Source organism: Malaya genurostris, chromosome 2 (genome assembly GCF_030247185.1).
Source record: "Malaya genurostris strain Urasoe2022 chromosome 2, Malgen_1.1, whole genome shotgun sequence".
Lineage (NCBI taxonomy): Eukaryota > Metazoa > Arthropoda > Insecta > Diptera > Culicidae > Malaya > Malaya genurostris.
In genome coordinates this window covers 278,046,492-278,058,907 of record NC_080571.1, presented here as the reverse complement: position 1 = coordinate 278,058,907, position 12,416 = coordinate 278,046,492, and the positions used below count along the sequence as shown (strand labels likewise).

Below are 12,416 nucleotides of genomic sequence, written 5' to 3'. Positions count from 1 at the left end.
ACAACACAGAACTGAGTAAGATACACTTATCCTGTCAAATGGAGTGAATTACTTCTAAATGAGCACACAGAAAGCCAACAGTCAATCGCGACACGATGAATGTTGTGGTAGGCTTGGACCAATCACGAATATGATCAACTTTTTTTTTATTGGTCAATACTGGTTTTACTATCCTGGTGATGTGGTGTCATAAACGGATCAGCTTTGGAACAGAATGCTTTGGCTGTATAAAGTGAAGTCCTGGAACTACGTTTCTTATTGTTGTTATGGTATTTATATATTTCAATTACTTTCTGCTTTTTGTTGGTGGGAAGTGAATATTAAAGTTATAATTTAAATAAAATACTTTGATTACTTTAAAGTTTTCTTTTGCTTATAGATTGTCATGCGTTTTTATATGATGGCTAATGTCACTCCAAGGGTTACAAGTTAAGTGCTTCTTTACCTTGGTGGTATAACTCGTTGGCAAATTACTCTTTAGAGACGGTAAAGATTGACATGTGGAATCCATTACAGTGCCGTAGGCCTCGAGATCATTATTCCATTTAGATAGTAAGTCCTCATACAGCGTTTATTCCGAAGTGAAAGCTGTTGGTACAGTCATCGTAAACCACAGCACATTAAATATTTCCTAAACTGTAATTTACAAATGCAATGGTGTAATCGGCAGAGCCCGGGGGCTTCACGATTTTCCACATAGCAGCAGCCAGCCTGGTGACGGGTTTTCTACTTCTGTCAGTCAAGCATATTTTGCTTGCAGCACGCTAATGTCTACACTCCATTAGTGTCGGTCGGTACGCCCAGACAAGTACTCCTGTCTAATCTAGTAACAGCTTGCTTCTAAAAACTGGTGCGATTATGGAATCGAAGAACGGAGCCTTTCGATGTCATTACCTTGCACTGACCAGACTGCGCTGGTGTTTTGAGACAAGTTTTTGAAATTTTAAATGTTTTAGTCCGATTACGTTTTTATCCGCAAAAAAAAAATTCGATTCCGTATACGGATTAAACGGGTTTTCATCAGACACTTGTATTATCCATCTGTGGTGATCTTGTTTGGTTATCTCCGGTTCAAATAAAACTTGATTGTTTTCAATCTGCAACTTCCTTTCGAGCTTTGTTGGTTTCTGTTGTTCTCATACGAGCGAAGTAGTTTCTGTAGTTAAGCAGAGATTCTGGCACGTTGGAGAGTATTCAAACGAGAATAATTTCAGCACTGGCAAACCACAGTAATAATTAAGTCGCAACAGTAATTTGTCATTTTGTCGAATCCAGTTGACATAGACGAAGAGGGTATTAATTGGCGGTCACAGTTTAATTTTTCTCGTACTGGAAACACCGATCATTTTTATTCAAAACTGAATTTCATCTGTATTATGTTGTTCTGACATTTGTTGTTATTTTAACTATTATAGAGATAGGATTTGTTACGGAACCCGCTTTTTGATATAAACTTGATATAGCTTGATGATTGGGATAACTTTGTGAAATTAATTCAACAAAAGCATCTACGCTTCCTCTATTCGAACAACTAGTTCGGAGTCACTTATTAATGCCAAGATAACTTTTTAATAATCATTTATTGGAACCCAATTACAATACAGATAAAAAACAGATTCCAATTGGAATACATGTAAAACCCCTTAAAATACTACTTGTAGAATCTCTATCAACGTCTTTTCGGTTTAATCCTCCTCCGGTAATCTTTCATGGAATTGCGTTATTCCACCGCTGCTATGCTAACGTCCGTTCCTCGCCAATGTATGTTCTCTACTGAGCTCGAAGTATATCTCGCTCTCATGTCGTAGATTCTCTCTCTACATGTTACAGATTGTATTCATTGTACCAGAGTGGAATCGGGGTTTTCAGGAATAATAATTGAATGGGTATTAACAAGTAACTGTATTTAAATTATATTTATTTCCTCGACTCTACATCTCTTTTCTAGTGGAAGAAAAAAAGAAAAAAAATTTTCGTGCTGTCATTCATAAGTCGTATCTGGCTGGAAGTTTCTTTGTTCGCTTAGGTCGGAGGATCGGAGAGTTTAGTCGTTGCTTGTAGCCGCGCTCTGTTTCCTCTGGGATGTTTACTGGTTTAGGAGCCTCTAACAGCAATGGATCAGACGCGCGTTGAGGACTGTCAACTGACTGTTTCCGAGATTGATGTGATTCGAGGGAATGTGGCCATCTTTTCAGATGAGCTAAAGCACGACGATATGTTACACCTTCTTCATTGATAATAGTGACATCGTTTCCATTTATCTTCAGTACTTTGAACTTCTCAAGTTTAAAGTTCGCTTCTAACTTTCCTGATTCGTAGCTCTTCACCATGACATCATCTCCTACTTTTATTTCCGATTTTTTTGCGTTCCTCCGATTATCAGCATAAATTTTTCCTTTCATTTTCTTAATAGCATCGTTGTCTCGAGTTTCTTCGTCACGTTTCCAATACGGTTCAGTATGCAAGGACGGAAGCAGATCCTTGACTGGTCGTCCAGTTAACAATTCCAAAGGTGCTTTTCCCGTAACTGAATGTGGTGTAGTATTATACATATATTCGTAATCTCGAATTGCTTTCCTCCAATCTTGTTTAAGAGCTTTAGCAATCTTTAAAGCTCGTAAAATGCTTTGATTGTGCCGCTCAACTAGGCCGTTCATTTGCGGCCAGTACGGGATAGTCTTAATGAGCCTGACGTTTTTGGTAATGCAGTAATTTGCGAACTCATCAGAAGAAAATGGAGGACCATTGTCACTTCTGATCGTTTCCGGGTATGTTTGCTCCAAAAACACACGTTCTAGAGCCTCGATAGTTTTTTGCGCTGTAGTGCCTTTCATTTCTATAACCTTTGTGAAACGGCTATAATAATCAATTATGACCAAGAATGTACCACACTCCTTGGCTGAAAAAAAATCAATTGCAATTTCTTGCCACGCTCGCTCTGGCATCGATTTCCGTAGCATAGGTTCGGGGATATTCATTTTACTTACTGCAGAACAACCTGCACATTGTTGCACGAATTCACTTACGTCACGGTCCATACATGGCCACCAGACTTTCTGTCGAAGGTTTCGACGCATTGCCACAATACCTGGATGACCACGGTGAGCAATTTCTAGCGCTCTTCGTCGTAGTTTCGTTGGTAGTATTATTCGATCATTTCTGACGACTATATTTTCGATCACCCCCAACTCTTTTGCAAATGCTTGATAGCGGAACAACTCATGTGGCCATTCATGCGTTTGTAAGGCTTTGACGATCGCCAACATGGTTTTATCGATACTTGTTTCGGTTCTAATTTCATGAAGCGTTAAAGCATTAGGAACTTCGCCAATCGAGCATAAAAAGTGTTCCGTGGTTTCGTCAAATGGAACCTCTGTGTTTGTGCATAAACGAGAGCAGATATCCGATATGTTAGTATATCCTGGAATATGCTGAACCGTAAATTCGTAAGGTTGCAGACGTAAGGCCCATCCTTCAGCTCTAGTGCATGCCCTCTTTCCATGCTGATGCTTTCCCTCGAATATGTACTCCAACGTCTTATGGTCCGTTAGTATTGTGAATCTTGTACCGAACAAATATGGGTAAAAACGCTCAACCGCCCACACAACTGCCAACGCCTCTCGCTGGGTTTGTGGATAAATTCTCTCAGCTTTTGTTAAACCCTTCGAGGCAAAACTCACTATTCGTGCAACGTTCGAACTATCTTTCTGTGTTAAAACCGCTCCGAGACCAACCGGCGACGCATCTACGTATAGTTCAGTTTTATCCATAGGATCGAAAAACCCTAATTTCTGTACTTTATTTGATATCTCATTACGTAAATCTTCGAACGCTTCTTTCTGAACTACTCCGAAATTAGGAACATCTCCTCTAATGAATTGACGCAACGGCTCAGTTCTTGTTGAAAGATCTGGTATAAAGTGTCCAATGAAGTTTACTATTCCGAGGAAACTTCGAACCTCCTCCTTTGTCTCAGGTAACCTGAAGTTCCGTATTGCGCCAATTTTTTCCTTCGATGGACTAATACCGGCTGCGCTCACCTCATAACCAAGTATTTCAAGCAGCTTTACGCCGAATACGCACTTTTCCTTATTCAGCGTAGCGTTATTTTCTTCGAGTACTGTTAGGACTTCTCGTAAACGAGAGTCATGTTCATCTCGGTTTTTTCCAGAAACAACTATATCGTCAATGTACACAATTATTCCTTCGATACCCGTCAACATCTCCGTCATTACTCGCTGAAAGATCTCAGGGGCGCAGTTGATCCCAAACATTAATCTCTTAAATCGCATGAGCCCCCTGTTAGTCATAAACGTTGTTATTCCACGGGAGTGCGGATGAAGTTCGATATGATGAAAGGCCGATGTTATATCGAGTTTAGAAAAATACACTGCTCCTCTGAGTTTGTTCAACAGCGTATCTATCATGGGAAGTGGATAATATTCGCGCTGGATAGCTTGATTAGGATATTTCATATTGATACAAATGCGGATATCATTTCTTCCTTTTGGAACCACAACCATAGGTGATATCCACTCAGGTGGGCCAACCGCTGGTTCAATTATGTCGCTTTTCAGCATCTCAAGGATTTTCTGCTCAACTTTTCTTTCCATTGCTACTGGAATACGCAAGTAAGCAACTTTCTTTGGCGGAACGTTTGGATCGATAGACAACTTAACTTGAATGTTCGGGAATTTTGGAAAGACAGTTGATTTTATTTCGATATTAGACACATCAAGGCCAACTTTTAGGACATTGAGATCTTCTGCAGTTCTTTTGCACAGCAAAGACTTTTTTGCCCCTTGGATTACGAAAAATTCCGCATAGCTTTCGGGTTTGCTTTCGTTTATGGAGATCCGAGCCTCGAAAATCATTAGAACTTTCAACGGTTCCTGGCTAGCGTATGCAGTAATATGACGGTCACAATTATACCGCTTTTTGTAAACCTTTGCACCATTTTTGGAAAGTTCATCCCAATCTTGTTCAGTAACCGTGTTTATGGATGCCCCAGAATCAATAAGGAAAACTACAGGAATTTTATCAATTTTACATATTATTAATCCATTGTCTCTCTCTCGTACCTGAATTTGGCGAAGATAAAAGAAACATAGTTTTTAAATTAGATCATGTATTTAAATTCTTTACTATTCGAGTATTGCAAATTCATTGAGATTCTACGATACCTCGCATTATTCTTGTAATGCAATGATGTCGATGAATGAAAAATAACCTTAAATCTTTTATGTAATTCAACATAACAAATGCAAACTATTCTACCTTCGATATTTCCGATGAGTCACGTGGTAATACAATCTTAGCAAACTCCTCATGGTGACGGTATGGATTGTCAACTCGTAACGAATTAACATCCATAGCTCTGGAACGGTTTCTGGTCCCTGTGTTTCCAACGTTAACGTAGTTGCTTGATTTGCATTTTCTTGCGTAATGGCCTATACGCCCGCATTTGTTGCACCGAGCTTTTCGAGCAGAGCACTCTCGTGATTCTTTAGAATGTTTCCACGAACCGCAATTTCCACATTCAACCTCAGTATGTTTTATTTGGCCCCAACGGTTCTCGCGGAAACTAGAATTAAATTTCGGCTTTTTCCTCCAGTCCTGTTTAACAACAGCAACTGATCTATCGTCTTCGTCGTTCTTGCATTGACGAACTTTCTCCTTTAGCTTTTGTAACATTTCTCTGTTCATCGCGTAGTTTGTCAAATCATCTAAGCACATAGAATCCTCCAGACCTTTATCTCTGACATGCTCATCACGGGCACCCATTGCCACTTGATGTAATATTTCAATTTCTTCGCGGGATCGAAAGTCACACCGCGTCGCTTGTGTGCGCAACCGCAAAATAAAATAACTAAACGGTTCGTCAGATAATTGCTTCATCGAACGGAAAACTTCCAGCTCAATCCGTTCGTTTCGTTTACCCACGAAAAAGTGGTTTAATCTTTTCACCGCATTGTCGTACTCTGGCGTTTCGGGAAGTATTAAAGGAACTTTTACTGGATCTGGGGTAATTTCGCCATCAACAGGTCGCAAATTACAGTAAATACGCTGGAGTCCTCGGCCTCCTCGTGCCATGAGGAGTATGAATTTTTCATGTTGTGATTCGATTTTCCTGAGCTCTACAATCAGTTCAAACGCTCTGAGCCATTCTTCCCACTCACGTCGCAAATCAGATGGAACCAATGAATCGTTAAACGGTTCCAACGGCCAGTCCTTGTCTGAGTTCATCTGTAAATATTAACAAGACCTCAATTAATGTAACGCAATGTAACACACATTAATTCGAATTTATGAACATTATTATAGTTCTCATGGTCATTCATTCAAGATTAAATATCCATCATCTTTTGTTGCGGTCTTGGACCGGTCTCACATTCTCAATCGTTTTGTGCGCTACGGTCTTCAACCGGCCTCGCGTTATTCTCTGTCTTAAGCGCTACGGTCTTCAGCCGGCCTCGCAGTTTTATCCCTATGCGCAACCAAAGTCTTATGCCATCAGCATTAACTTTTCCTATTTTGCTTCTGCTAGCAACTGTTTATGCGATACCACACACACAAACATTGATTCCATAATGTAGCTAATTTCGCTTTGGTTTACTAACACATGCGCTTCGGTCGTCAACCGGGCTCGCGTTTCCACATTACACAATGCTCCAACTTTCAGATACCACATACCACCTCATGCATAACGATCCAAGTGAGTTATTTACTTGTATATTGATTGTACCAACACTGTAGAATATTATCGTTCAACAGTGTATGGTTTGGACAGCAATAATCGAAGAATATAGGTAGAAAGGAGGAAGCCATTTTCTAGTTTTGGAAAAAAATCCACTGGACAACCGGATGACGAAGAAAATCTATATTTTATGTTATCCAGACTCACCATTATAAATCCTATCGACTGCGCCAATTTGTAGAATCTCTATCAACGTCTTTTCGGTTTAATCCTCCTCCGGTAATCTTTCATGGAATTGCGTTATTCCACCGCTGCTATGCTAACGTCCGTTCCTCGCCAATGTATGTTCTCTACTGAGCTCGAAGTATATCTCGCTCTCATGTCGTAGATTCTCTCTCTACATGTTACAGATTGTATTCATTGTACCAGAGTGGAATCGGGGTTTTCAGGAATAATAATTGAATGGGTATTAACAAGTAACTGTATTTAAATTATATTTATTTCCTCGACTCTACACTACTGAGTTCGAAATTGTTGTTTGGGAGCAATTCAAGACATAGTCGTCACAGTAAACCTCACGCGGTTTATTTTGGAATTGCAAAAAGATGAAATTTGTACTGTTCTTGACCAGAGACTTATTCAATCGTCGACACTGAACTAAACATCAACTATCAATCGGATAAAAACCAAAATTACAGGACAGATCTATATATTTATTAAACTCAATTTACTAGGTGTACAAGTTGTTGCTTGTAGGTTCGACTGTTAGATGTCGCTGGCAATATTGCTATTGATTGGTATTTTTCGTGAAGACAAAATCAAAAATTTTATATTACAGTCTTTTTGCATTTCTCATATAGAAAGATTATGCAATCACCGTGGAAACCGACTTTTGAACCGGGGCCCCTAAGAGACGAGTGTCACCATTCGACTCAGTTCGTCGTGTACGCAAAATGTCTGTGTGTGTATGTGTGTATGTGTGTATGCAACGTTTTACCTTTTTTTATAAATATAAAAAAAGGTATGGAATTCGCTCAAACTTTAGAAAAAATTTCCGCTGCCCGGAGGGCCCAGTGTCACCGATCGATTCAGCTCGACGAACTGAGCAAAAGTCCGTGTGTGTGTATTTGTCTGTGTCTGTATGTGTGTTGTCAACTAAGAGGTCTAGATCTCAGAGATGGCTTAACCGATTTTGATCAAACTAGTCGCAAATGAAAAGTCTTCCCGTCACCCAGAACACTATTGAATGGTTTTGAGATCGGATGTTTACTTTTTGAGTTATACGAAGCTTTATGTCAAAACTTTCAGTTTTTTGACAGTATCTGTCACACTTGACCTTGAAAACAGATTATGTTTTCAGACTTAGATTCCGCACGGTAAAAGCTATCCAACAAGCCATAGATTATTCAAATCCGTCCACTTTTAACGGAGATATCGACATTTTTGTGTAAGCGACTTTTTCCCCTATTCCATCAGTAGGCGTTTTGAACGCTGTATGAGAAAGCAATGCTTGGGAGCAACGTGAAACACGATTTTTTTTATACTGTTACATACAATTGTTTCTAAGTACCAAAAAGACTGTGTACAACATACTTTTTCATGAAATTTGGTCTCGGACCGATTTTAGCACGATTCGTTTTTGGCAACATAATTGTTCGAATATGACACATGTAAACCAGATAATGGCAGCATTTTCAAGTTGAAAGCAACTCCATAATTATATTGATTTAAACTACTTACAGCAATAAATGCAGGAAGTACATAACACCCATATACCATTCGAATCAGTTCGTCGAGATCAGCAAATGCGTGTGTGATAAATATTTTCACTCAATTTTCTCGGAGATGATTCAACCGTGTTCTACAAACTCAGATTCCTATCAAAAGTCGTGTGCTCCCAAACAAGGTTCATGAATTACGTTTGGATCCGACTTCTGGTTCCGGAGCTACAGGATAATATGTAAAACGAAATTAAAAAAGTGTTACTCATTTTTCTCGTAGATGGCTGGACCGATCTAAGATTCAAATGAAATCTAGGAACCATAAAAGATCGAAATGAAAGCTCTTAAGATTCTATAAAACATCTCGCTTTTTAGTCAGATCCAATTTACGGTTTAGGGGATACAGGGTGATTAGTATGAAAATATTCATTTCACATAAATTTATCAGGTTTATCGGGTAGTAGATTTGGATAGTCGATTACCAAAGAAACTTACTTCAGTTTCAGCGGAATTCAGTTTTCGATTTGAAAGGTACCCTAAAATTCAATTCGCACTACGATCACACAGATTTTCAAACATTTTGAATCGAATGTAAACTATACAACTCCTCAGGTTTATTTATCAGACTTCGGCTACACCGATTTTCGGATTCCTGTTCCAGTATTGAATAATTTTTCAAATCTCAATCATTTTCGCAAAATAGGACAAATCGAATTAAAAAAATCAAATTAAAGAATTTATGGTCCCATACAAAATAATTAAATTTTATCCGATTCTGGAATTACAAGGTGATGAGTTTTTAAAATTCATACCGAACAATCCAAAAAGCTTCAAAGTTGGACTCAAAACTATTGCAATTTATTCGTCATAATAATTTATGACCGTACGAATCGTTTGAGGTTATGCTGGTTCCTGAATATCGGCACTAGAAGTACCGCAAATAATGACGAAAAACTCTAAAGTGGAACTTACTTCGACATCTCATGGAATGTTCAATCGATTATTACACTTTATATTCAAATTCGATCTGATTTGCAGTTTCGACATTGCAGGGTAATGAGTGAATAGAACTTTAAATTGCCACTTGAAACGACGGTCATTAAAATAATGTCATGAGAACTAAACCACCGAAGAAAAACACATGCGGATGATAAAAAAGGTATCATCTCACTGCTAGGTGGATTAAGCACGTTTTTTTGCACACACTTTGCTCGGAGATATCTGGGCCGATTTTTACAAACTTAGATTCAAATGAAAGGTCTTGTAATCCCATACAAAATTCCTGAATATTATTTGGATCAGACTTCTGGTTCCGAAAAATGTAAAAAAAAGTAAAAATAATTGCATCAACTTTTCTCGGAGATGACTAAACAAATTTTCACAAATTTAGATTAAAATGAAAGCTCTTATGGTCACACACAAAATTCGACTGCCGGTTACGGAGTTACGGGGTAAAATGAGCGAAAAAAATCAAAATATGTGCACTAATTTTTCGCAGAGATGGTGATACCGATTATTACAAACTTAGACTCAAATGAATGGTTCTGAATTTCATTTGGATCCGATTTCCGGTTCTGGAGTTATAGGGTGAAAAGTGTAAAAAAATCTTATACAATCACTTAAAGGGGCGAAGCAGAAAAACTATTTCAATCGGTAGTCATCAGAAGACGGCCAACTAAACCGATTCCGGTTATTCTTTTGAGAACCGAAGAAAATTATTTTGTAGAATACCTTAGCAGTATATCTGATAGTATGATTGATATGAGAAAGGCATCATTACACTACTAGGTGGATTAAAACAGGTTTTTCAATCGGTTTATTTTATGCGATATTTTTCTACGCGGATCTCCAAAGTTACGCGGATTTCCGAAACTACGCGATTGTTTTGGGTGGATTTTATATTTAAATTTTATTTTTTTTTAAAGTTTTTTTAAGTTCTGAGACACGATAAACTTCATTTTGATTACATCCAAAAATATGCATATTGTACCAAAATATATTAGATTACCAAAATACCTTTTTTACTTGTTGTTTGTTTACCACTTGTTACCTTAAATTATCAGAACCGAAAGCCGAGTCCTAGTTAAATTTAACAACCAGCTATGGAACTACGAGACCGTTAACTTGAATCTACGCTTATGAAAACCAGTTCAACCATCTCTGAGAAATCGAAGTAAGTTCCATTTTAGAGTTTTAGTCCACTATATCCAGTATTTCCGGAAACCGAAACCGGGGACCTGTATAACCCAAGTGAGTCTGTCTGTTCATCAACCAAAAATTTTTTCATGCGAATTTATTTACACTGAGGTCTTTTTTACGCGGATTTCCGAAGTTAAGCGGATTTTTTCTTACGTGGAATTCCAAAGTTCAGTGGCATCTCGTGAAATTTGACGTTGCAACTGAGACAGCAATTTGTTTTCAACAGCCATAAACATACGCCACTGAAATCTCCCATAACGGTGTGCATACAAGTTCTCACAGAGCCAAACGTGACAGAGAGAACAATAAATCTTCGAGCTGAGCTGAGTAATTCGGTCTCTTATTGAATCCATGCAGTAACGCATGTGCACGGAAAAGACACCAACACAGCGGCAAGAGATACTTGAAATTTTGTGGAATTGATGTGGACAAAATTGCTCATTATTTTATATTTGGTACCATTCGACCTGCTATCATAGAATAAATTGAGAATCAAAAAAATAGTTGAATGCGGATGGGGATGCAAGTAATTCATTGAATTTGATCGGGTTTGCAGTGCACGAGGACGAAATGCCAGACGCCAAGTAACACGGATTCTTTCCACGAATTTTCAGTTATCCGGTTATCTTGTTTTGTCTTAGAAACGTCGGGAATTGGTGTTATCTCGACATCTTTTTACAGTCAACTTTGACACTTAGAAAGTTTTCGATTTAAGAAAAAAGCAGAACAAAAATTTTTAGATTACACCATATTTTAATGTTTCATGCATTTCTAAAACATTTGGCATCAAACAAATTTTTCTTTAGTTTTGCGGTTATTTTTTACGTGGATTTCCGAAGTTACGCGGTTTTTTTTACGTGAATTTACACTTTCAAGCAGTTTTGCATGGTCTCTTCTAAAAAAAAAACACTCCTAAAATTGAAAGTTTTACTCGAATCATCCTATGTATTCGAAATTCGGATCTGAATATAATTAGGGGAGGTTCTAACGGGATTCTTTTATGTTCTAGTGTTGTGAAATCAGTTAAGCAATCTCTGAGAAAATCGAGTACACATTTTTCTCTTTTTCTACAGAATAGGATATAAAATTACCGGCAAAACGGACTTTTTAAACAGAGTCCCGGAGATCCCAAGTGTTTCAACATTCGATTTACGAGATCGAAAAATGTGTGTATCAAATATTTCTTTATCCGCTGAATTTTCTCGGAGATGGCTAGACCGATTTCAACGATCTACGGCTCGTTGTAAAACTATTACACCCAAACCTACATTTACGAACACTTTTTTACGTTACCTCTTTTTACGTAACTCTTTTTACGAACCAAATCCCAAATAACGTAAACTTTTTTTACGAACCAACTTCGTAAAAAGAGGTTTTTGCATCCAATGAAAACAATTTCCGGCTCCATGGAAATTACTACAATATGAGTATTTTCGGAACGGGATTGATGAGTAGATGACGGAAAACAATGTTTGAAGTGGTTCGGAAATCCAAGATGGCGTCTTCCGGTTTGACGATATTCCTTAAAAACCTTTACAATGTGGGTATTTTCGAAACGGGATTGATGAGTAGATGACGGAAAACGATGTTTGAAGTGGTTCGGAAATCCAAGATGGCGACTTCCGGTTTGTCGATATTCCTCAAAACCTTTTCAATGTGGGTATTTTCGGAACGGGATTGATGAGTAGATGACGGAAAACGATGTTTGAAGTGGTTCGGAAATCAAAGATGGCGTCTTCCGGTTTATCGATATTCCTTGAAAACCTGTACAATGTGGGTATTTTTGGAACGGGATTGAT

The 12,416-nt window shown here is 38.2% G+C and overlaps 2 protein-coding genes across 2 annotated transcripts in view; one reads left to right on the top strand and one right to left on the bottom strand.

Moving 5' to 3' along the window:
- Positions 1 to 12,416, top strand: part of LOC131430228 (GTPase-activating protein skywalker) — a 184,636-nt gene that overhangs the window by 78,255 nt on the left and 93,965 nt on the right. The gene's annotated exons all lie outside the window — the stretch shown is intronic.
- LOC131430229 (uncharacterized) lies at positions 5,104 to 7,201 on the bottom strand. Its single transcript, XM_058595006.1, has 2 exons — positions 6,905 to 7,201; positions 5,104 to 6,246 (listed from the first exon to the last, which is right to left on the bottom strand). Exons 1-2 carry the CDS (start codon positions 6,905 to 6,907, stop codon positions 5,269 to 5,271), a joined length of 981 nt encoding a protein of 326 aa, XP_058450989.1. The 5' UTR covers positions 6,908 to 7,201; the 3' UTR covers positions 5,104 to 5,268.